This window comes from Callorhinus ursinus, unplaced genomic scaffold (genome assembly GCF_003265705.2).
Source record: "Callorhinus ursinus isolate GAN/ISIS: 27379988/994484 unplaced genomic scaffold, GSC_fseal_2.0 scaffold2, whole genome shotgun sequence".
In the NCBI taxonomy this organism is placed as follows: Eukaryota; Metazoa; Chordata; class Mammalia; order Carnivora; family Otariidae; genus Callorhinus; species Callorhinus ursinus.
In genome coordinates this window covers 37,314,635-37,341,638 of record NW_027397064.1, presented here as the reverse complement: position 1 = coordinate 37,341,638, position 27,004 = coordinate 37,314,635, and the positions used below count along the sequence as shown (strand labels likewise).

The window sequence follows — 27,004 nt, the reverse complement described above, 5'->3', positions numbered from 1 at the left end:
TTCTATCTTGCACAAAGCTGATTATGAATAAATCAATGCATTAATAACACACTCACCTTTTCACATATGTCATTTAGTGCTCCAGCTAAGACGCGGTATGCACTGGTTTTTCCTCCAAACGGTTCCCCAACGATCATAAAACCATGACGCACAATCATCATTTCATATATTTGAAGTATCTTCTCAGAAAAGAATCTGGTCATTTGCAAATTCATGGATTCACAGTTGTCTTTGATAGCTGCTAGCAAATCATTATAATCTGGTTTTGGTAATTTCACACCAGGAAACAAATCTGAAGTGATTCCCTGATGATAGATGATTTGGGGATTTATATTACACATCTGATAGCCTCTCTCTCTCTCTCTCTCTCTCTCTCTACACACACACACACACACACACACACACACACACACACACACACAAACGTGATAAAAGTCCTCCCATCCTCATATTTAATAATGATGGAAATAGAGCCATTAAATATTTCAACAGTATTTTTAACAGCTTTATAGAGGTATGACTGACATACAATGAACTATATATATTTAAAGTATTACAAATTCAATAAGTGGAGTCATCAACTCAATCAAGATAATCAACCTATCACTCCCAGAAGCCACCTTGTGACCGTTTGTAATCCTCCTTCTCTACTCTCTTTGCCACCTCCCACCTCCATCACCAGGAAACCACTAATTTGCTTTCTGTTACTATTTTTTATTTGCATTGTCTGGAATTTAATATAGATGAAGTTACACATTATGGGTACTACTTTTCTCTGACTTCTTTTTACTTAGTGTAAATATTTGGAGATTCCCATATGTGACATCATGTATTAATAGTTCAATGCATACAAGTATTACATTTAAATCCATTCCCCTGTTGATGGATACTTTGTTTCCAGTTTGGAGCTACTGCAAACAAAACTGCTATGAACACTTATATACAACTCTTTGTATGGACAAATGCTTTCATTTCTCTTGGTTGAATATTGAAGAGTGGAAAACCTGGATAATATGGTGGTTATGTGTTTAATATTTTAAGAAACTATCTGCTTTCCAAAGTGGTTGTATTATTGTACATTCATTCCAGCAGGGTATAACACTTTTAATATTTGGTATGGTCAGTCTTTTTAATTTTATCCACACTAATAGGTATGTCACAGTATCTTACTGTGGCTTCAATGTGCATTTCCTGATGACTAATGTTTTTGCATGTGCTTATTTGCTTTATGTATATGTCCTTAGTGAAGTGCCTGTTCAAATCTTTTGCCTATTTTTAATTGGTTTATTTTCTTAATGGTAAGTTTTGACCGTTCTTTAAATATTCTGTACACAAGCCCTTCATCATATATCTAATTTGCAGATATTTTTTCCTACTCTGCAACTTGTCTTTCATCCTCTTACCAATGTCTCTCAAAGAGTGAACTTTTTAAGTTTTGATGAGTCTATTTTATCAATTTATTGTTTTATGCATTGTGCTTTTGATGCTGTTTAAGAAATTTTTGCCTAACCCAACATCACAAGAGATTTCTCCCATTTTCTTCTAGAACTTTTTACAATTTTACAATACTTTTAAAAAGTTAGACAAATATGACCTTATTTTAAGGTTTATTATAAAGACAGTTTCATATTGTATAACAATAGACAAATATACCAATGGAATGGAATGGCGAGCCCAGAAAGTGACCCACACACATTTGAACAACTCATTCTCAACAAAGGCACAAAAACAATTTGGTAGAGAAAAGATAAAAAGATAGAATGCCTGGATTGTCAAAACAATGAACTTTAATCCACACCTCAGTATCACATACAAAAATTAGTTCAAAGGTATTTTAATCATTGTGGTGGCTAGGATTTTAATCAGCTTTGTGTCCCTCAAAGATTCATGCCCATAGAAAAACCTCAAAATGTAATCTCATTTGGAAATAGGATCTTTGCAGTTATAATTAGATAAATTAAGATGATGTTATCCTGGGCCTCAAATCCAATGACTGGTGTCTTCGCAACAGAAAGGAGAAGAAGATTCAAACACAGATACACCTAGGGAAGGCCATGTAATGATGGAGGTAGAGATCAGAGTGATGCCAACCCACACCAGGAAATGTCAAGGATTGCCAATAGTCACCAGAAGCTAAGAAGAGGCAAAGGAGTCTTTCCTAGAGCCTTGATTTCAGATGTCTTCCCTCTAGAACTTTGAGAGAATATCTTTCTATTGTATTAAGCCACCAAGTTGTGGTACTTTGTTATGGCAGCTTTAGGAAACTGATAAAATCATATGATGTATGATTGGAAAGAATTAGGATTCCATACTTAGTGTATAGGAATATATAAAGTTGATTGCAAGTTCTAAGAAACATACCTTTATAAACTGTTCAGGCTATTTTATAAGTATTATAGCAAACCTATGTAAGAAATAGGACTTATTTTCACTCTGAAGGTAAAAGTAAAAATTCAGAAGTGCTTCATGTGAAAACATATATTTGACCTATACTTGAGAATTGATGAATTCTGAGTTTAATTGCCCCTATATTTAATCCTTCAAATGCTGTTATGGAGAAACTGATCTTAGTTTATCAAAGCAATGTTTCCGTGAGATAAAGAGGAGGAAAATGCAATGCAGCTCAGTGGTTAAGAGCACTCTGCAGCTTGACTACATGGTTGAAATCCCCACTCACTCATGTACTAGCCATAAATCAAAGCTAATTACCTTTGCCTTAGTTAAATGATCTGTAAAACAGGGATAATGATAGCACCTGACCTACTGGGTCATTATGAGCGTTAAATAAGTTACTATTTGCAAAGCTCTTAGAAGAGTGTCTGATACATAGTAAGTGCATAGTATTTGGTAAATAAACAAACATATCTTCTCATATTGTTCAAATTGTTTTTGGTTGACCTTGAATGAAGGAGACCACTCAAGAACATCTTTGGTATCCAGTGGTTCTCAACCAAAACCAGTTCCCCTGACTCTCCTGCCTGGTAGAGAGTCAAAAATATGTGGAATTGTCTGGTTGTCACAACAGAAGAGATCTATCAACACTGGGGTGAGTGGGGGGGGCAAGGATGCCTAATGTTCTACAGTGTATGGGACAGTCTCACAACAAGGAACTGTCCTAATTTGAAGTGACAGTTTTGCTCCATTTTTGAGATATTGCTCAATAAATGTTCACTGGATGAATACACAACTGCTTGAGAACACATCTGGTGAGGTATATTTCCACTGTATAAAAATAGAGTCTTTACTCTTGAAAAATTTGTCCAGTATCCTAGTACCAAAGAAACTGAGGAAAAAATGTTAGGAAGAAAATTTGAACCTATTCCTCATAGAGTCACTCTGTATTTATGCTGCCAGCTCTAAGTACTGGAAAGATCCTTTGGAATGATGAAACATGGTTACTATGGAGAGTGGATGACAATGGGCCACACCACAGTGGCAGTGTCACCCCTCCCCATCCCCATAACATCATACCACTTCAGTCCTTACATGTTGGAAGCTAACTACCTCTACTTTAAGGCAGCACATATTAGTGCAACATCTAACACTTGCTGGGAGCCCATGGCCCCCCCAATTCCTTCTAACTGAGACAGAGAAAAGGAAAAGAATGACATCAAATGATAATATGAAAACCTTAACCATTATTCTAATACTTCTTCTCAATTAATAGTCTAATCTTAAATATAACTAGATAATTAAACTTAGTTCTTCCTTTAAATAATCCTGAAAAACATCAATTTCATAAAAGCCATTTTACGCTTTTAAAGGAATTAAGCTTATTATTTTTTTAAAAAGATTTTATTTGTCAGAGAAAGAGAGCACAAGCAGAGGGAGCTGCAAGCAGAGGCAGAAGCAGGCTCCCCACTGAGCAAGGAGCCCAATGTAGGACTCGATCCCAGGACCCCGGGATCATGACCTGAGCCAAAGGCAGACGCTTAACCAACTGAGCCACCCAGGCATCCCAAGAAATTAAGCTTTTTAAAAAAAATTTCTTCAATTATTAATTTAACAAACATTTGCCAAGTACCTTTTCTGTGCAAAGGATTCAGTGGTGTGTTAGACCCATTATTTTCCTTCATGGAGCCTACATTCTAGTGCAATTTATCAGCAAACATATTTCATAACTTTTGTGTGATTATTTGATGATCATTGCATAAACAAAAAGTACTATTTAAAAATCCCAACTTCTTGGGCACCTGGGTGGCTCAGTTGGTTAAGCGACTGCCTTCGGCTCAGGTCATGATCCTGGAGTCCCAGGATCGAGTCCGCATTGGGCTCCTTGCTCAGCAGGGAGTCTGCTTCTCCCTCTGACCCTCCCCCTTCTCATGCGCTCTCTCTCTCTCATTCTTTCTCTTAAATAAATAAATAAATAAATAAAATATTAAAAATCTCAACTTCTTGAAAGTCATCTGAAGCAACAGAGCTAAACACACTTCAAGTACAACATGGAATGATCTATGTTTCTCTGCGCCATATCATTATTTTCTGTAGAAGTTTCTCATAGGGAGTTGTAAACTTGGACATTTGATAAATACATTATTATAAAAATTCTGATACACCAAAATAATAAATATCCTTACCTCAAAGAGTGGTAAATCATGGGACAAAAATTTTGGCAGATTTACATCAATAATAGATCTAAGCAGCAAAATTTCTTCATTTTCGTTTGGATATTTCAGCTAAAAGAAAATACACTCATGATGAAATCTCCATCCACTAAGTGCACCCCCTACATATTCACACACACACATGTGTGCACGCATACACACACAGGCCCCAAAGACAATTTAAACCCACATAAAACTGTTCTCATTTATTTTCATTTAATTGGATTGTTATTAATTTTAGAGGTTGAAAAAATTCCCAAAGACTTGTGGTAATCTCAAAGTTTACTAAAAACCTGGTTGAACTCTGAACGTGTTGTTAGGCCCATAATAAGGTTTGCAGAGTTCACAAAAATATGAACTCCAAATTATTTCTCCCAACTTCAGTACTTTATTCAACATCTCACTCCAAAGTTTCTCCTATTATCATGCATTTAATTTTACAGAACCCTCTTCCTTTCCTCTAGAATCTTTCTGCCTAATAAATTCCATGTTCCAACTGGCTTTACCCTTACAAAGTCAGTGATGCCCAGCAGTCAAGTTCAGAGCACCCAATGCCAAAGCTAATCCTGCTCATGTGGACTTTGTCTTTGGATCAGTCTAACCACACCTAAATTGTGAGGTGTCAAAAGTCTATTTTGTTATTTGAGAAGCTATTATTTTAAAGCAAATTAAATTGTTTCTTGATATAATAAAAACAAACTTCAAAATATTCAAGCCAACACTTTCAACAATTCTAAATTAGCTTTTGACAAAGAATGAAAGGATTCATTTGCAGGATTCATTTGCTGTGTAACTTTAATAGCTCAATTCCATAGTCAAGATGTCAGTGATAACATACACTAGACAATGCATTATCTTTCCCATTATCTGACCACAGTGTAATCCTGACAGCGCCAGGTTAATACAAATTGTTACTTCTAGTTGCATTTGTTTATTGCAAAAAACAACGGTGTGCAGTTATTCTAGGTTAATGTGAAATAGAATATTACCATTATATATCAGAATTCTCAGTAACATTTATTACAGAAGATAAAAACGCATGCCATGGCTCTTAATCATGTAGAATATATTTTAAAATCTTTATCTTCGACAAAACATGAACATGAAAATTTTATAAACTCCAAGGTCACATTTTGCATTTTGTTATTAAGTATAGCCTACCTTGCTTTGTTTCATAAAGAACTAATGCACAGTTTTAGTTCATGCCTCCACAAAATACTTTCAATGAAAAGTTACATAAGTCTTAAAATATTTGGATTTTTCCATCTATATAGTTATGATTTATACCATTTTAAAATACAAACATTATATTGCAAGTCTATAACTGCTAGTCTACAATAGGCTGTAATTATATAATTACACTAATTGATAATGTTTTGGCACATGTGTATATATTTATTAATTATACATTATTTCCTTTAAAGCTGTACACATTCATATAGACTGAAAGCCTTCAAAATATTTCTCAGCAGCAAGGAATTTCATTCCTTGGTAGTACCTATTTTCATGCATTCAAAATTATGGAACAGAACTCAGTAAGAATTACGTTTTAATTAAGTTTTGAATTAAGTTTTTACAAATCATAAAACTTCCTTTTTTCACATGTGCAAATGATCAACTATTTTTTAGTACAATAGCTGGATTTTTTTCAGTTGATGAAACCAACCAGTTACTGGAATTCTGTGAAGACACAGGGTCCTGAGATTTACGAACAGAAAATTCATGAGTAAGAAATCACTTGAGTTCTCTACCTTCAGATTCCCAGCAGCGGTAAGCACGGACTTCACAGCTCTCATGCCATAGTCATAGTGATGTTGCGAGGACAATTGCTCTGAACACAAGCGGTAGGTAGCCACGATTTTTACCGACAGAGGCCGAGCCATGACAAACCCACAGGAGTACAAGACTATTTCAGCAATCATGGCATAATCAGGCACCATCATTGCTACTGTCCGAAAGAGAGCCTACAGGAGTGCAAGAAAGGTATTTTTGAAAAGACCATTGTAAAGACAACCCTACTGTGCATTTCCTAATGCGTTATGACTATATAGCTTTTCTGCAATAATGTTCAACTACAATGTCCAAATCATATAGATAAAAACAATTTTAAAAACGTGTTTCTTGTAATTGTTATAAATATCATTAACTTCTGTATCACTATTTTGCCTTAAGTTATGCTTTTAAGAACGTTCATGATACTTAGGTTTTGGGTGAATTATTAATTCACATGCTAAGTATCAATTATGCTCTATTCTTCTTGGGAAGTGACAGGTTATAGGGGAAATATATCTAAGCCTGCTGGGATGTCCAAAAGCTGGGCTTTTCATATGGGCTGGTGAGAAAGTGCATGGTATTGGGAGACCAGGCTTCAAGTGAAGCTCTCTTGGAATAGAATTAATTGTATGCTGCGGGCTAATCAGATAACTCCTAATAACAAGGCTATGTTAGATAAATAAGGTATTTTGAGATATTTTTAACTTTTTGAGTCTGCAGTCACCATGTCAGTCTTTCACCAAGCATAATAAAGAAATAAAAACCGGAAAAAAGCCACAGATAATTATTAATTATGATAAATCAATTTTCCAAATTGTAAAGTTTTTTTTCCCCATGGTATTTTTAAATGTTGTGGGACAAATAAATGATCTGTGATAGCTAAGTAGAAAACTAGACAGATTTTAAAAGAATAAATAAGAAAATTTAAGTTTAGAATGTCAGTATGTGTCAGGACCTACTTCAGTAGCTCATACATTAAGCCAGGACCTTTGTGTACTAAAGATAAAAAAAAAAAAAAATGGCAATTTTTTTAAGTAGGCTCCATGCGCAGCGTGGGGCTTGAACTCACAACCCCCAGATTGAGAGTCACATGCTGTACTGACTGAGACAGCCAGGTGCTCCTAGAAAAATGGCAGTTTTATTCAGATAGTTTATAAATATATTCTGGGAATTCATTGAGTTACCTGAAACACAAGGCAGATAGGAAATAAGATATCTTAAGTGATCTGTTATGACTGTTACAGGTTGAGAATAAAAGATTGGCATCGAGCAAGACTCTTCCAATGTGTTATGTTAATTACTAACTAGAGGCCTTAATACTGCTCTTTTATCAATAAGGTTACCATTAAATAAAGAATAAAATGTTAAAAATATATGGCTTGAGCAAATAACTTGAAACAGAGAAGTTTAAGCAAGTGCTCTAAACCACTACATACTTGAGGAAAAGAGAATGCAAGAGAATTACTGTACAGATGGTACCTCTTTAAAAGGGTAGGTTCTCAACAACTATTTCTTTCCACAAATAAGAGAAAGAATGAATGAACCAGTCAGTCAGTGGGCCCAGCTAGGTTTGGGTGGTACAGTCTTTCTACAATAGTATCAACTGCTATTAGTTTCAGGTGAACATCCAGGTCTGTGTGGTGTAGGCTTCCCCCTGACCACATCAGATATTTCACAAATTTCTATTCCCATTCCCTCAGCCGTACTAGCAATATGGCCATGGAACACCATGGAACAGAGAGATCAGTGGCCAAGAGAACAAAATATAGAGTGTGGTAAAGAAATTTCAAGGGTTTATCATGATGTTCCATCTACTAAGAATCCTCCACCAAAGATTTAACATCGATTTCTATTTATCACAGAGAAAAGCATCTTACTCACAACAATTTTAGGTGAATATTTTAATTCAATGGTTCTCAAACTGTATGAGAAATACTGATATGATATGGTTTGATTTGGAATGTGCCAGAAATAATTTGTTAGTAATAGCAATAAGTTTAAAGGTACTTTCGTGTTCTTAAAAAAATTTAAGTTCAATTCTGGTTTAACCAATGATGTACTTTCTTGAGTGTAAAAGAAGAATCTAGCTCCAGGTATCATACCAGGGCTTGAATAAATTCTGATACAGGTATCAGAATGTAAGCATTATCCTTCTGGAAAGCTATGCATCAGGTGATTGGCTTTGTGACATTCGAAGATCTGGAACATGCCCATTTTACCATGGCTTCTAACATTCAACTATTCTGAAATGTTTATTGAATATTGATTCTTCAGAATAGTTTTAATATTAAATATAGCTTCTCTAATGTAGCAATGTGCTTAAGAAATTGCTCCACTATGCAGATCTTATCTAGATATACAGGATGTCAAAATGGGACTATCTGCATGATGACATAGGTGTAGGGAGATGGCAGGACAGATGCATTGGGTCCTAATTCCAAGGTTCTTGTAGATCAGGCCAAGAACTTTGAACTTTTTTTCTGTAGGCAAAACAACAAAACCCAATAGCTTTTTAAGTCTGGAAGTTATAGGATCAGATTTCTTCTGGAGACACCAGTAGAATTATAATGGGGAATAAATTATAGTGAATTTTAGTGGAGAAGAGATTGGTGACAAGCGAGCTGTTGCAGTAAGACACACAGGGGAAGAATGAAGAGGGAGGGAAGGAAGGTGCAGCAGTGGGACTAGGCAAGAGCAGCAAGAATTATAAGGCTTTTGTATAATAGGATCCCTGGTTTTGGTGACTGGCTGAATCACTGGGTGAAGAAGAGGGAAGGCTCAAAGATGACTCTGAAGACATTCTCTGGACCTCAGTAAGCTTTTTCTTTTTTTCCCAAGGAAGATCTATTTCTTTCTTTTCAGACTGACATTTTTTAAAAATTGTTCCATATATACTTGAAAATAGATGTTCTGTAGCCATTGTAACCAAGATGACTGCACAGTAGGAAGAACAACAACAAAGCTACCAAATTTCAGAGCAGTTTTTGGCCTGAAGTAGAAGGAAAATCCATCACCCACAGAACCACAAGGTGGATATTTTGACACTGTTTCAACATGCACAGCACATAAAACTGTGACACAGTCTGCATAGGACATTAACAGACTCAACTTTTTATAACAGTCCCAGCATTTTATGATTAGCTATTCACAGATTTTTTCCTTTACAAATACTATGTATTCAGACTGATCCTACTGAAGAAAAGAAAAACATGGGTGAACAAAAGAACTGCTACAAAAAGAGTTCTCCAAACGTAAATCACAATGAAAAGTTGCAAAACGCTTCTTAGATAAAAGAGGATTTACCAGTTTTTATTTTTTAATCATACCTCCCTTCACTTAGGCAAAGTATTAAAACATCTCGTCTAATACATAAAAGTACATGGAATGGAAATACCAAAATACTTCGTAGCAATTAGTTGAATGGAAAGTCTCTTCAGTGGAAAAGAAGAATTCCTCAACTAGTCTAAGAAGCTCTCAGTCTAACTATGTGAATAGCAGAAAGGAATATAGGACTGAGAGTCAGAAGACTTGGTTTTGGATCTGCAATTACCATGCATTATTCTTCAACATTGTTCTTTATGCTCTAGCCACAAATGCAATTTATCAGAAAAGGATATAAAATGCCCAAGATATGGGGAAATGTCCTATTTCTCTCTTAATCAAGTTTTTTTTGTTTTTTTTTTTTTTTTTTTTTTTTTAGTGAAGAGTCTAGTCTATTCAATTAGCAAAGCGTTTTGCTCTTTTTAGCAGGAAAAAAAAAATTAGTGTTGAGTATAAAGGACAATTGAGAATTGATGTGGGCTGGAATTATTTCAACCTCTGTTGGGAGGCAATTTAACAACACAGCTATCGGTCCTATGACCATACTTAAGGAAATATTTTAAAATAGACAAAAGCCTTAAGTAAAAACTGCCCATTGCAATATTATTTATAATGAAGGAAAACTAAAAGCAACCCAAGTGTCCAACAGTAAGATGCAGTTCGGTAAATTTATTTACAGTTTGAATTATGTTTATAAAGATAGGAAAATGCTCATGTTATAATATTAACCTGGAAAAAAACAACCCAGCATACACAACTGCTGGATTCTACCATTTAAAATTTGCCTTTTAAAAGATATTTAAAACTGAAGGGTACAATATAGTAAGCAATAGAATGGGTATCTTTTTCAGTATTTCCTATATTTTCTAACTTTCTATAATTATCAGTTATTAAATATCAGTTTGGAAGTTACATCTGGTTTGCACATTCATTTTCTAAAGGTACACAAAGCTTTAAAAATTATTTTCTAGGGGCACCTGGGTGGCTCAGTCAGTTAAGCATCTGCCTTCAGCTCAGTTCATGATCTCAGGGTCTGGGATCGAGCCCTACATCAGACTCCCAGCTCAGTGGGGGGTCTGCTTCTCCCTCTCCCTCTGCCCCTCCCTCTGCTTGTGCTGTCTCTCTCTCAAATGAATAAATAAAATCTTTAAAAATAAATAAAAATTATTTTCTAAAACAGTTTTCTAAAATACAATGTCCAAAAGCAAATATTTTGCATAAAATTCAAGGAGAGCATGTTCTTTCTTTTTACATATTAACTTTGTAAACTACAGAAAGGAAACAGATGATCTAATTGTCCCTTTTGTACCTTCAGATTATCCGGCAGCTCCGATCGCCCAGCATATCCCGGGTTCATAGTTATAAAGACAGCGCATGTGGGGTCAAGTTTTAACTCAGTTCCTTCAAACACTAGTGTATTGACACCTGCATTAATACCTGTTGGTCATCAAGAATGAAATGACTCAGCAATTCCACATTTAAATGCAACTTGTGCCATCCATTATCTCCCATATTTCTATTGTTTTGACATAATGCAAAGACAAACCAGGCCATTACCTCTTTGGATAGTAAGAATTTGTTGAGCAACCACAGACAGTACTTCCAAATCAATTCTGTTAAACTCATCAAAGCAAGCCCAGGCTCCACAAGATAACAGTCCCTGGGAGAAAAGAGTAATGAAATTTTTCAATTTTATCTGACTGAATATTGCATTGAAATGTTGCATTTTCACCTGATATTTTCAAGGATTTAATATCCTATCAAGGAAATTGCTTATTCACCTTTATCTTTAAAGACAGTGTATTATTTTTTTATTAGAAATTCATTATTCTGCACGAATAAGGAGTTTGATCAATTGGAAAATTGTCCATTTGATCAATAGCTTTTTACTTTCTGTGTATCTTTTGGCATTTAGATGTATACCTGTAATCTCAAAGCCTTTCTTACTTTTTATGTGCAAGTTGATTGTTTGCTTTTTCTATATGAACTTCATCGAATAGATTGCAATATTTCTCTAAATAAGATGACTTCTGTTGCTAATGAAACTATTTTGTGGTTTGAGCACCTTAATAGTCAACTTACATAGTTTGAGGCTCTGGTTTGCACTTCTAACTCACAGCTACCTCACAAACATGTGCCATTTGGGCATTAAAGAAAACTAGACCACCAGGCTTGAGTAGCTCAGTCCAAATTCAAATTTATTTTTTAAAAAATCAATTTGACATTTATTGAATGCATATTCCATAGATTGTATATATATGTATGTATGTATGTATGTTTCACTGAGTAGCTGTATGAGTAGTTACAGGCATGTATCTTTTATGCAAAGAAACTAAGACCATATCATACAAGATGTTAATTAGTACAAGGCCACAGAGTTAATAGTGGTGAACCTTGGATTTGTACACAGTTCCATCTACTGAACCACACTGGATGAAATGTGAACTCTGTGCATTTCAAAGAATAGCACAATTTCATTAGAGAAGACTATGACTTTTATTTCTACATATAATAAGAGGACTAGAAACCACAGAGAACAAAAAAATACTTAAGAAGTCACATATTCAAATAGTTTTAAGGATTGTGACATTATTAATAAGACCCATGTCTTTTTTATTCTGTACCCCTATTATTCAGCATGAGCCTAACAAAGTATCTTTATAACCAATAAATACTTATCAGTAAGCAACTTTGATACCAAAAGTGTATGAATCTATATCAAGGAATTAAGAAAATCATTATATATATTCAAAAATTCAGTAGTACGTACCAGACTTTTCCTTAAATATTTAGGAATATAATGGCTATTCAAACTAAATTACACAGAGACTCTTTTAGACTTATTATCTCTTTCTTAAAGAATCATTACAACAAGGTTGTATATCATTACAGAGTATGACTAAAATGGTAACTGGTCATTCAAATGTTTTCTTGATATGTTATTTATATTTCTGACTTTTAAAATCTTATCCTAATTGTTTCAGCATCACAAATATAGAGACTCTTTAAATTCCAAATCTGTTATAAAATGACCTTGCCCTATATCAGGCAGGGACAGTTTACTGTATAGGGCAGGATTGGTATATTTTTTGTTGTTGTTAGTTTGGTTTTCTTTTTAAATGTTAACTTTTCTCAAGAAATTTTGGAAAATAATTACAGAATCTTTAAAAATAAGAATTACAGAATCTTCACAGAAAAATAGACATAAACAAATAAACAGAACCTATAATCCCAAATGGATAATTCTGTGTTCAACTGTTCCAGCTAACATTTTAAAGAATAACAGCCTGTAGCAACAAAGCACTAAAATGACCAGACATTATAGTTTTATAGACAGGGATGTTACATTTTTAATTCCCCCTTTTGTAATCTTACAGACTCCTAAGAGCGGGAATCTGACTCAGTATAAGAAAAAAACAAGTATTTTAAGTTTGCAAGAAAAGATTAACTAGAGTGTATCTATGAAAGTAAATTACTGAATCATAACTGGTTAATAATAAGAGCTACAGGTTAAAGACTTTAGATTCCCCACGGTCTTTACATGATGTAGTGGTTCTCAAATTTTTAGCTGCCCCAATATACTGAAGGCACAGCACTCATTCCTATCAGCCATACTGACCCATTACAGCAGGCACTGGAGACACAGGTAAAGCTCCTTTCTCTGAAAGGAGAAATAATTCTCTGAAATAACCCTACTTCTCTGGAGAATGGAGACAGAGCTTTAATTTTTACTTAAATTTAAGTAAAATTTTATGCAAGTCTTTTACTTGCATTAAATTATGTTTCATAATAAACTTTCCTCTCTGAGCAGTTATTTTGTAAAGAAATGAGTCAATTCAAACCTTAAAGAATTTTCCTAAAGCCAGATAATCCAACCCATCAGAGCAGTTGAAAACAACACATTGTTTGGCTACTGCTTTTGCTAAATCTTTGGTAGTTTCAGTCTTTCCAGTGCCAGCGGGCCCTTCAGGGGCTCCTCCAAGGTGCAGGTGAAGGGCCCCAAACAAGGTTCTGAAATATAAGAAATAAGCAATCTTTGTAGAATAATGTCATTTTTAATATACATTATGAAAAGAGGAAAAGTTTAAACTGAGAGCCAGATTTTCCACTTCCTCTTCAATAATTTCTTCCTTCCCATGAACTTCTGAAAAATCTGACTGTGCATTACTTTATCTGTTATTATATTTCACTTCTGAAGAGAATCAGAACAAACACACTTGAAATTCAATGCTGACTCTGGTCAATACGGAGAATTCAGCTGATGCTGAACCACCCAATCCCCCTAACTGCAAACATTCGGAAATGCTACATAAAAAAAAAAAGTAACTTTTGAAATACGTAGCCATTTTTGAAAGAATGTAAAGGAAATCACCAATGAAGAGGGAATGCAAAGCTGTCAGTAATTAGGTGCTAAAGCTATAGAGGTGCAAATTGTTTTTGGGATCTGCATACAAACACAAGTGTATTTTACAACCACAGAGAAACAGAAAAATTCTTTTTTTCTCTCCTTAAATTTTTTTATTTGAGAGAGAGATCTAGCAAGGAGGGGTAGGGAGCAGAGGGAGACAGAGAGAAGGTCTTAAGCAGACTCCATGCTGAGCCTGGAGCCCGATGTGAGGCTCAGTCTCACGACCCTGTGATCACGACCTGAACCAAAACCAAGAGATGGACGCTTAACCAACTGTACCACATAGGCGCCCCGAAACAGAAAAATTCTTATACTGCGTAAGGTGAAGAGCTGGAGTGCATTCACTTATATAAATCTAGAAGCCTTGAAAACTGACTTATCTGTAAATGGAAACTACAATTACTCCAGCAACCTTACTCGAGAAAGACAAAGAAAGATCAACTACAGAGGAGATAGGAAGCTTACCCTTCATTGCAGCACCCAGTAGAAAGCTTCATGAGGGTAGGGTCCCAATTTCCATTATCCATGGGCACATGAACCCAAACTGAGAAATTAACACTGAAATTTTGTTTTGGACCAGAGAAAACCCTAGAGCCCTTTTAAGAGATAAATGTGAAACTGTTCCACATGGACACCTCCACAGCTGAGAAAATGTAAGATTGCATGGGGAAACAACCCTTACTAAAATGAGCTCATAATTAAAACCAGAGAGAGAGAGAGATCAAAGTTAAGAGTCAGACTTGCAGTGGCAGATGGACAAAGGTGCGGGAGAATTACTATATACTTGGTACTCTGGTATCCTGATGATTTATTTAATGAGATTTTAAATAAAAAGGAATAGACAGTGGTGCCTGGGTGGTACAGTTCGTTAAGCCTCCAACTCTTGGTTTCGGCTCAGGTCAGACCTCAGGGTTGTGAGATTGAGCTCCGCATCAGGCTCCACACTCAGTGCAGAACCTGCTTGAATTCCTCTCTCTCTCTCTCTCTCCCCCTCTGTCCCTCCCCCCACCCACTCTTTCTTTCTCTAAAATAAATAAAGAAATCTTAAAAAAAAAAGCAAGAGGCATAAAATTATGAGAAAAAGTCAGTTTCATAAAAGAGGCAACTTGAAATCTAGCAATAAAAAATATAGTTATTGGACTTTTTAAAAAGTTACCAGATTAAATGGCAGAGTAAACAAAGAGAATTATGCACTACAAGATAAATATGAGGAAATCACCCAAGAAGATATCAAAATGGGGAATATAAGAAAAGTTGAGAGACAAAGAAAAAAAAGGAAGAGAATGGGAAAAAGGCAAATTTAAAAAGCAATGGCTGTGGGGCACCTGGGTGGCTCAGTAGGTTAAGAATCCAACTCTTGGTTTCTGCTCAGGTCATGATCTCAGGGTCTACCTGCTGAGCATGGAGCCTGCTTAAGATTCTCTCTCTCCATCTCCCTCTACCCTTCCTCTCCTCACTCCTCCCCCCAAATAAATAAATAAAAAGTAATGGCTGAGAATTTGCCAGAAATGAAGAAAGATATGAACTGAAAAGTCTCAAGTGGGATAAATAAAAACTCACCCACGTATAGTAGCATTACAGTGAACATCAACAATAAAGAGAAAATCTTAAAAACATGATAGAAAAAAGTTACCTACAAAGGAAACATAATAACAGTCTACTCAGTAGTGGCAATGAATGCCAGGAGAATAAGATCTTTGGAGAGCTGAGGGGAAATTATGCTTCACTTACAGTCCTATACCCAGCTATCCTATCATTTAATAATTGAATGAAGACCAAATTTTGTTGAAAAACAAAGACTGATAGAGTTCACTACGTGCAGAACCTCACTGAAACAATTACTGAAGGATGTTGCCTAGTAAGAAAAATGAAATCAGAAAGAAGGCAAAGGAAGAAGCAATTATGATTTAAGACAATGATAAAGTTTTTGGTAAATGTATATAAATATTAGATGTAAAAAATATGTAACAGAATATAAATAGAGCAATCTATGCCAGATAATCTTATCTTACAGATAGTAAAATTGGCCACCTAGCACCAGGGCATATAGAATTTGGCTAGGAAGCTTGTAAAAGAGGGGTCAAGAGTAAAGATCTTTGGAAAGAGCTGTTAGTGTGTTATTTCCCGTCCCTCTGTAGAGAAGAAGAAAGCACTTGCCCCTCTGCCAAACTACCTGTGGGGCTTTAGAGAACTATTCGGAGAGCTTGGCACACTGTCTGACCCCTGGAATTTGTGTAACACAGGAACTGGGAATTCAATCACAACTTAAAATATTTAAAGTCAAGAGAATGTCTGTAGCCATTTCTGATGGCAGAGCTCGGGAAAACAGTGACAGTAAGGGAGATGTACTCATACTATTGGCAAAATAAATGTATATCATCTAACCAGATCTAGATTCCACCAGAAGGAAGCTAGATTTGAGTCACGTTGAATGGGACTCTGTGCAGGAGGCCCACCTAGCATCGGAGAAGACACCAAGGTGAGCGTCCATGTGTGGCTGACCTCAGACAGAGGCTGAAGCAAAAGTCACCAGCAGCCAGCCAGAGAAGGCATTTTCCACAGGTGACTGGTGGGGAAGGGTTTCCAAAAAACCCACATAAATATTCCATGGCAGATCTGGCACATCTAGGCTTGTGCCCTCATTGAGAACACTAAACAGCCAAGAGATAGTAGCCACACAAGACAGTTGTCACACGTGAACCCACCTGTCCCTTTCTTTCTTCCTTCCTCCATTAACCCCCAAGACTGGAGGAGCCAAGGGTGAGCGATGGAGAGAATAATGCAAAGGACAGGGATAAAACTGACAAAACATTGACCACATTTGCCTCCCCAAATAAAGGCCTTGAGGTTGTGTCAAGCTCGAGCTGAGAGAGAAAGGGAATTTTAAAGTGGATGAAAGATGTTAGCTTTGATATAAGACCTAAATGGACTTTTAATACCTGAAAAAATAACACTTTAATTTAGATTTTGACAATAATTTGGAATATGGGAGATGGAAACTTGCATTAAAGTTGTTAAAGCCCTTTTATTATTCAGAAGCATGATAGAAAAAAATTTCAATGTAAATACCTAAGAGTTACTTAATGGAGATATCCAGCAAGCATGTAGCACAAGTTTACAGGAGAGACCTTGGCTGGAGATACAGACTTGTGGATCTTCAGAACGTAGGCTATTAAAGCCTGACAGTGGATGAGATCATTTGGGAAACTGTGAAGCATGAGACAAAGCACGACATGAAAACAGAAATCTAGAAATTTCTGTGTTTCAGGGGAAGCAGGAGGTTGCCTCAAAGGATCAAAAACAAAGAGAAAGTTTCAAGAAGAAAGAAGAAATGAACAATGTAAACAATAGCAATATCGGGCAATACTTCGCTCCAGAGCTAAGAGGAGAAAGCCAGCAGGGAAAGAGAAATTGAAGGTCAAGTTGAGAAAAGTATTGAGTCTAGGAAAAGATAACCTAGGATACATTTACCAAGTGGAAGATAATGTTTCTTTTAAAGATTTAGGTGAAATTTAGGGGTCTAGGGGTGAAATTTATTTCTAATAGACCCATAAATTAGTGAGTTTACCTGTAACATCGATCAGTGAGTGGAGTAATAACCAGCCGAGGGGAATTACCCAGATACTCATATCCATATCGTAAGCCAGCATTGATCATCTTTGTTTCTAAATTATTCTCCTAGGATAAATCAGAGAAAATAAAGTTAACTTAAATAACAAAATTTTAAATAATATGAAATCTCGAACTCCTTAATCAGTAACTGTCAAGTTATAAACAACATCTTTTAAAATTCACTTTTCAGGGATGCCTGGGTGGCTCAGTCATTAAGCGTCTGCCTTCGGCCCAGGTCATGATTCCAGGTCCTGGGATTGAGCCCCGCATCGGGCTCCCTGCTTGGCGGGAAGCCTGCTTCTCCCTCTCCCACTCCCACTGCCTGTATTCCCTCTCTCACTGTCTCTCTCTCTCTGTCAAATAAATAAATAAAATCTTTAAAAAAATAAAAATAAATAAAATTCACTTTTCAGGGGCACCTGGGTGGCTCAGTCAGTTAAGTATCTGCCTTCGGCTCAGGTCATGATCCCAGAGTCCTGGGATATAGCCCAGAGTCAGGCTCCCTGCTCAGCAGGGAGTCTGCCCCTCCCCCCCACTAGTGCTCTCACTCTCTCAAATGAATAAAAAATCCTTAAAAAAATTCCACTTTTCAGACATCATTAAATTCAGTAGAAGAATTCAATATCTAATTTCCTCAGATAAGTCTGAAGTCACTGGCTTCAATTTTTTCCATAGGTATCTGTGGAAAATATATTTGTTCCTTATCTCTCCTGTATTTTCTTTTCAATTGCTAATGTTTTTATTAAGGTATAATTGACATATAATATTAATTTCAAGTATAAACATAATTACTCAATATTTGTGTATATTATAAAATAATCACAGTAAGTCTAGGTAAGATCTATCATATATAAGTAGTTTTCTTATAATGAGAATTTTAAGATTTACTCTTAGCAACTTTAAAAATGCAATATGGTATTATTAACTATAGTCAACATACAGTGTATTATACATTCCCATGACTTATTTATAACTAGAAGTTTACACCTTTTTACCTTCACCCATTTCTCCCCCCTTCCCACTCTCAGCCTCTGGCAACCACCAATCTGCTCACTGTATTTATGAGCTTGGTTTGTTTCTGGTTGCACATATAAGTGAGATCAGATTGTATTTGTCTTTGTCTGACTTATTTCACTTAGTGTAATGCCCTCAGGGTCAATCCATATTGTTGCAAATGGCAAGATTTCATTTTTTAATGGCTGAATAATATTCCATTTATATATATACACCACATCTTCTTTATTCATTCACCTGTCAATGAACATTCAGGTTGTTACTATACCTTAGTTATTGTAAATAATGCTGCAATAAACATGAGGGTGCATATACCTTTTTGAGTATTTTTGTTTTCTTCAGATAATACCCAGAGTGGAATTGTTGGGTCATATGATAGTTCTGTTTTTTTTAATTTTTTGAGGAGACCACGTCATGTTTTCCATAGTGGCTGCACCAATTTACATTCCCATCAACAGTGCACAATGGTTCCCGTTTTTCCACACCCTTATCAGCATTTGTTATCTTTTGTCTTTTGATAATGCCCATTCTAATAGGTGTGAGAGGATCTCTCATTGTGGCTTTGATTTGTATTTCCCTGATAAGTGATGATGAGCATCTTTTCATGAACCTGTTAGCCATTGTATGTCTTCTTTGGAATAATGTCTATTCAGATCCTTTGACCATTTCAAAACAGGTAGTTTGTGTTTTTGCTATTGAGTTGTAGGAGTTCTTTATATATTTTAGAGGTTAACCCCTTATCAGATATGATTTACAAGTATTTTCTTCCATTCAGGAAGTTGCCTTTTCATTTTGTTGATGGTTTTCTTTGCTATGTAGCATTTTTTAGTTTGATGTAGTCCCACTTGTTTATTTTTGCTTTTGTTGCCAAATCAAAAAAAAAAAAAAATCATTGCCAAGACTGAGTTAAGGGGCTTAACATCTATGTTTTCTTCTAGTTTTATGTTTTTAGGTCTTACATTCCTGTCTTTAATCCATTTTGAGTTAATTGTTGTGTATTGTGTAAGACAGTGGCCCAGTTTCAGTATTTCCTATATGGCCATTCAGTTTTCCCAACACTATTTATTGAAGAGGTTTTCCTTTCTCCATTGTATATTCTCAGCTCCTTTGTCAAAAGTTATTTGGCAAATACACCTGGGTGTACTTCTGAGCTCTCTGTTCTGTTCCATTGATCCATGTGTCTCTTTTTATGCCAATACCATTCAATTTTGATTACTCTAGCTTTGTAATATAATTTGAAATCAGGGAGCATGATGCCTCCAGCTTTGTTGTTCTTTTTCAAGACTGCTTTGACTATCTGGTGTCTTCTATGGCTGCATACAAATTTTGGGACTGTTTATTTCTGTGAAAAATGCCATTGGAATTTTGACAGGGATTACATTGAATCTGTAGATTGCTTTGGGTAGTAGGAACTTTTTAACAACATTAATTTTCCAATCCACAAGAACAAAGTATCTTGCCATTTATTTGTGTCTTCTTCAATTTCCTTCACAAATGTCTTAGAGTTTTCAGTGTGCAAGTCTTTCACCATCTTGGTTAAGTTTGTTTTTAGGTATTTTATTCTTTTTGATATAAGTGGGGATTGTTTTTTAAAATTTCTCTGATAGTTCATTATTCTCCTATATTTATAATTAATTGTTTGATTCATTTTCACTACAGAGTGGGTATTATCTTATTGCCATTTTACAGATAAGAAAACAGATGCTTGCAGACAATAAGTAACTTGCCCAGGTCATACATCTGGTAAGGGAAAGTTCTGGCGTTTGAAATGATTCCACTATCCACTACCTCTCCTACGATTTTCCAGGGGTCTGGTTCTTATCTTTTCTCCTCCCACTCCATACCTTTAAACCTTTCACAGAAGTGAATCTGTTAAGAATTTTTGAGTCCATATCTCCAGACATCCTCAGCAACTTCCTCCCACTCTCAACTGGCCCCACCTTGTCCACTGTACTATTTCTATTCCTCCTGCCTTCCCAGTTGTGACTGCCATCACCACCCATCCAGGTGTCCTCATAAGAGCCTTCCTTCCAGACCATGTTTCCAGTTCTTTCAACTGATCAACAAGAGGAAACTTTCATGATGAAATCACGATAAAAATCTGTTTTTTTTTTTACAATCTTTAGATGTATCAAAAATCTAAAAACACAATTGTAAGCTGCTTAGTTCAGACATTTTACAGATTCAGCAGCATAATGACTCATTTAAAATGAGTAACTTTTTATAATTACTCAATTTGTGAGTGTCTCTATATGAATATGTATTTATATGTAACTATACATTTGAGCATGGATTTGGATATAAAGATACAGTTTTTTGTACAGATGATATATAGTATTTGGCTGCCTTAATCTTCAGTCTGGAGAATGCCTGTTTGGGTACCATCAGCAAAAAATCCTATATTACTCATACTATTTCCCATGCGAGCAAGCAAGCACAAATTAAAAAGCTATGAACTGAAATTGCCATGTAATAACATTCAGTGATATCACTTACTTGCCAATAGTACCTAAGCTGACTTAACCACTCGAAGTCAGAGTCATCACTAACGTTTTTTTTCACAAGTGATGTGAGGACATCCCTAGCATGGACATCCAGCACCACAAGGGCTCCCAGAGTAACACGATTCTGCTTGGACAATTTGCCACGGACCAAAGTCACAATATCATCAATTTGCATGTTACATTTTTCCAAGTATTGCTCAAGAGCCTGAAAGAAAATAAGATATAAATAATGTGATCAGAATTTTTCTGAACAAAAACATTTTGCACTAGTCTGAATACAGAGTGTTTCTGTACATTTTTTCCCCATATGACACGATTTAAAAATAATCGGTTTTTCTTACTATGAAAGTATTAGGTGAGCAAGGCCAATCTGGCCAGATGCACTGGACACACGTCACGTGATTTGCGTCTACTCAACATCCTTTCCATTCCTATTTCCACTCCTTCTGTCTGCTCTGTGGTTCTGGTGAGCTGTCCATCACCTTGCCCCATCTCCGTGGCAACAAAGGGTGGGAGAAGGTGTGACCCAACCAGAGCCAATCATGGTTCTTCCCAGGAACTACTATACAGGCAGAGGGAATAAAGGGCTTCTCACTAGGTTTGGTGGACTCAGAGTATGCCGATCGATCGGAAGCCACTGCAAGCCTTCATCCCCACTGCAGAACAAAGCCCGCCAGAGACAAGCGAAGCGGAAAGACGACGCAAGAGAAGCTGCCGCAGCACCGATGCCCTAAGACCCCGGATTCCAGCTGCCTTGCATTCCACCAGTCCTTTCAGGATCGCTTATGTAAGCTTCCTGAGCTGGTGAGCAGTGCCAGTTCTGAGAACCAGCCTTGCTTTGCAATCCGTTTTTTTTTTTGGTGGGGGTAAATCTAATTAGTAAGTCAAAAAAGAGAAGAGGATTTATGTGAAAAGCAAGTTAGAATCAATGGGAACCGCTATGCTTGAGGGGAGGGTCAGTATGCTCCAGCAGGCTGCTGTGGTTGCATTCTCCACTCTAATAATATTCAATAAACACTGGGCACCAAGGAGTGCATTCATTCCTTCAGGACCAGGTAACAGGTAGTGATGTAACTACAAGTGAGCATTTCCAAGAATGAGAAAAAGTTTAAAGGATGGGTCTGGAGAATGCAAACTGTTTCTCTAAGGGGCACTTTTCTTAGTCCTTGAACGATTTTATCTTTATTTTTAAGGAGGTCATTTTTTCAAAGGTTTGGTGTTTGAACACTGTTGCCTTCATATTATTTACATGATCGATTACTATTAATTCTCTTCATAAGCAGTGAAAGATAAACTTCTGTCCCACCCATGTTTCAATAGACATAAGTGTTTAAATTCTTGGAGCCAAATAGTGAATGTATATATGTTAAACATATAAATTAGTAAGAACCAATTTGATCCTAAGAACATAAGCCACACCAGTGGGTGCATCCCAGTTTTCTCATCAGTAAAAGTGAGGATCATGTGAGCCTCACTGGTGCTCACATTCTATAGTTCAATACAAAACATAAAATAAAAATTTAATGTTTAGACCTGACAGTACAAATTATATGTCCATAAGAATTTATTACTACACCACAGTAGCAGAATGTAAAGCAGACTTAGAGTGAAAATTTAACTTCAAACTGTGATAAACTGAGTTCTTTAGGAACAATATTATATGAATCAATGATAATACATATTAGAGAGATAGGGAAAAAATCATGGTATTGATAGCATTTTGTTACATTTTCTTCCTTGTAAACCATTCTGCACAGTGAGCTAATGAATCTAAAAGGTAACTACTATTATATTCTGCCAAAATAAACCCTATCTGAAATCAAATTTTATCATACCTAGATCCTTCTACATATGTAATGATACAATGACTGAAAATCACATCAATATTTGCAATACCCTTAGCTCTGTGACAGCAGTGATTCTTTCATTTATTTTACAGTCCCTGTAATGCCTCACGCAGACTAGTTCCACAATCACCATTCGCTGAATAAATAAATTGAACAGGTCTTCTGGGAGCATGACAGTATAACATATAAGGCTTTTGTAACATCAAGCTCTTGATTGTGGAACTAGACAAGAGTCTTCTGCTGCTCCACCAAGGTCATCAGTTTCAAATGTGAACCACACATTAATTAGGGGAAAAAATGATCAACACATACAATACTAAAACATATGCTAGCCTCTCATGATAAAACTACATGTTAAATTTTTAAAATACCATCAGTGCTATAAAATATTAAAACATGCGCTAGCCTCTCATGATGCTGCCACAGAACTTGAATGGCCTAAACATGGATGAAAGACAAACGGGCACAGGGTACACAGCTAGGGACCAAGGGCATAATGAAACAGGGTAGTCGCAAGCAGATGAACAAGAATTAATTTTTAAGGACACATACAAAGCTTAATTTCATATCATGAAACTTAGCTATGAAAGCACCATAAAATGCAACAGAAGAGTGCAGTCTGGCAAGCAACAATAACATAGGTGTAACTTGCTAAGTCTTGCTAAGCTACGGTTTTAGAGGACTTTGAGTCTACGACAGCTGAATCACCCTCAGGTAGCATGGGTTCTCATTTTGCCTTTCCCTGTGAATGGCTCCATACCTGCAGCATATAACATGAGCAGAAAAAAAAACTGAATAGACTGATAAATGAGTCAATAAATAACTCAATCTCAGTATTGTGGATACTGCTGTAAACAAAACAAAACCCCTCTTTGTATCTGTATGCAATATGGTAAGAACTCGAGGCAGGTAGTTTTGAGCAGAGGACACATGGACATGGGAGTGACCTAAATTGCATGTCGCTTGAGATTCAAATTATGCTTGGGAGATAATTGGAAGCATGAAAAAGATATAGTTTACATTTAATGCTAGATGTCAACTCCACCATTTGCAGCTTGCTTGGAGTGAGACCAAAGACTTGACAGAGGAATAGAGATTTGATAAACACCACATTTAAACTGAAGAAATGTGGAAGATGCTTACAAATTTGTCTTAACTGCTCACATTTGCTTCTTTGTTCCCTGCAGACTATGTTGCCAGTGGCGAGTGATGAAGTTGGTATCATGGTTTGGGGAGCTGACCAGTAAGCAAGGAGGGAGACCCAGGAGGCTACACTGGTGATGGAGGAAACCCCTGTGTGGGGAGGTTGATGGGTGGTAGCTTAAAAGTAAAGAGAAAAAAATTCTCTAGACCCACTGAACGAAAAGAAAAATGCATATAGGGCTAGAAGCCAAGAGCCCAGAAGTAACTCCAAGAGCTTACTCCTGTGAGGGAAACCCCTATTCCCCCATGCCCTGTGTTCCAGGAAGACAGACTTTTTCCAGGAAAACCCTGACTTCCTGCCCTATGCCCTCATCCCTTTCCACAGAAAAGAAATAAATGACCTGTTGGTAAGTTTGACAGAACTAAGCATGTGTCACTCAGCTCCTTCCTCTATGGGATCTGCCTGCTTACAGAGAATATTAGTCTCTCTCAAACCTCAACACTATCAGCATTCAATAGTACCTTAAAGACAATAATACCAAACTCCATGTCAAAAATATATTTAAAATTCATGATTTTAAACAAAAGATCTATGACTACTACATTCCAATTGGTCCATCGGTCAACTTGTATTCCTATCTCAAGGATAAGAATGTTGTATTAAATATGGTTTCTGTTGTTAATTACTAACAGCAATCCAATTAATATTATTAAATTAGTATGCCTAATATATTACAATATTTAAAATTAAGTATCACTCAAAATATCAATAATTATTATTTAAAATCAATGCATTAAGAATACAAATGAAAATAGTCAAAATAATTCAACCAATATCTTGTCTTCATAGGGTGGTTTTACTCAAGGTATAAAAGAGAGTTAGGTTATTTTTCCTTCTAATCTTTCTGACTTTAGGAAGTTTCTTAGTTCTATTACCATTCTATTTTTAAAGGTACAAAAAATGTATGTAATAACAGAATTGAGGCTCAAGTACCCTTTCAAGGGTTTTAAGAGGATTGTCTTTATTTTGTTTTTTATAATTAGTGTATTCCGGCAATAGCACTAGTTGAAAAAATGCTGAGAAACCTGGGGGTAATAAAGCTTACCTCTTGTCCCGTTGAAATAGCTGTTTGTACTTCCATCGTCCAAAAGATTTGAGATACACAGAGCACTGTCTGTCCTGGCCAATCTCTCACCCAGTTAATTCGCATATCTTGTGTATAGGCAAGGATTGCAGCTCTGATTACCTAATTGGAAAAAAAAAATGCTAAAGATAGTTTCACAGTTTACTTGAATGAGCTATACAATGAGGAGCTAACCTCCTAAATGGATTCATACTGTTCAACTTTTTACATCTTAGCCAATTATGAAGATTCAAAGCATTGGTGAGACTATTTAAATTCAAGTTTATCCATATGCCTGTGAGCAAAAAAATACATTACATAGCATTTTATTTTGTTGATATGTGATCAATTTGTGTGAACCACATTACATCAAATATTCATTTGACCAGTTGTAGCCACAGATATCCTAGATACATTTAGATGGATCAAGTACAAGCAATTTTATTGTGAAATATAAATTTAAGCCATTCCAAAATGAGATCTGTCAAATTCCATAGACAATAATTTTCTTTGAAATTCATCAGCTCCCCATTCAGCCATGGGCTCATGGTACACATGCACACTCAGGCAAACCACACAACTCCTCTCAAGTTCCTCCTGTGTTTCCAGAGTTCACTTCTTCTCAGTCTGTAGATAGATGCCCAAGGCAATGATGACAAGCACAGGTGTATAATTCATTTATGGAGAGTTAAGTACCAGGAAAGTCAGGAAGTCTTATTTATGCTCTTTGCTACATGTTTTATGTCAAATTCATGTACTTCTCCTCCATACGTTTTCAGTGGATTGACATATCCACTTTTTCCACCAGCCATCAGTGAGAAACATTCTAATCTTTTATATGTATCAACCAAAAATAGTAATGTTGCCTGTGAGGTGATACCCACTTTAATGTTTGATTTCAGAAAAGACTGTCAAAATTAGATTTTTCTGAGAAATACATAAAGGATGTATGAACCTTTCTGGATTTCTAGTCTAGCTAGATATTTGTGGAGCTGAACAGAGATGAAGAGCAGTGTTGGCTATTGATAACAAAGGAAATTTCAAAGGCCAGAAGGAGCCACAGAAAGGGCAGGTGAAAATGAGCAACTGAGAGATGGGAGGAACACAGAAAATAGAAGGTACAGTACAGAAATGTCAGGATAGAGTAAATACATGTTCTAGAAGGACAGTGTGGAAAGAACAAGAAAGAGGAAGACATTAAAATCTAAATCACAATTTCTACATAGTTGGATGAGGAGAAATATGATTATGAAAAGTTGATTATTGTATGTACAATATATCTATGTGTGCCATATGTAAATATATGTGTATATATAGATATATAAATTTATATATATTTTGGAAGTGACATACACATGATAATCTGGTAAGATAAAGGAGCAAACATGCCAAGAACATGACTTTTTTATTATTTACAAATGACCCCACTTAATTTAGGCATGCAATAGCCTTCAAGCATACAAATGCATACAGTAAAACATAGTAACACACAAATCTCTATTTGTAGTACTTTATATTGCATTTGAGTAACACATTTCAGTAACACAAACTTACACATAAACATTTGGGGAAGATATTTCCTACACAATTCCTTGCCATTCCATCGAAATACTCTGAAATGGCAACCAAGATACCTTCTCTAAGCACTTTGACA

At 36.0% G+C, this 27,004-nt stretch overlaps 1 protein-coding gene across 2 annotated transcripts in view; it reads right to left on the bottom strand.

Moving 5' to 3' along the window:
* Window positions 1-27,004, bottom strand: part of DNAH7 (dynein axonemal heavy chain 7) — a 279,079-nt gene that overhangs the window by 171,287 nt on the left and 80,788 nt on the right. For both annotated transcript variants that reach the window (XM_073880956.1, XM_025894388.2), the window contains exons 22-30: window positions 25,333-25,473; window positions 21,229-21,441; window positions 17,675-17,784; window positions 13,541-13,709; window positions 11,256-11,358; window positions 11,008-11,135; window positions 6,356-6,568; window positions 4,578-4,676; window positions 57-305 (exon numbers count right to left, since the gene is read on the bottom strand). In XM_073880956.1, the coding sequence (XP_073737057.1) occupies window positions 57-305; window positions 4,578-4,676; window positions 6,356-6,568; window positions 11,008-11,135; window positions 11,256-11,358; window positions 13,541-13,709; window positions 17,675-17,784; window positions 21,229-21,441; window positions 25,333-25,473 (1,425 nt within the window). The remainder of the gene's footprint in view (window positions 1-56; window positions 306-4,577; window positions 4,677-6,355; window positions 6,569-11,007; window positions 11,136-11,255; window positions 11,359-13,540; window positions 13,710-17,674; window positions 17,785-21,228; window positions 21,442-25,332; window positions 25,474-27,004) is intronic.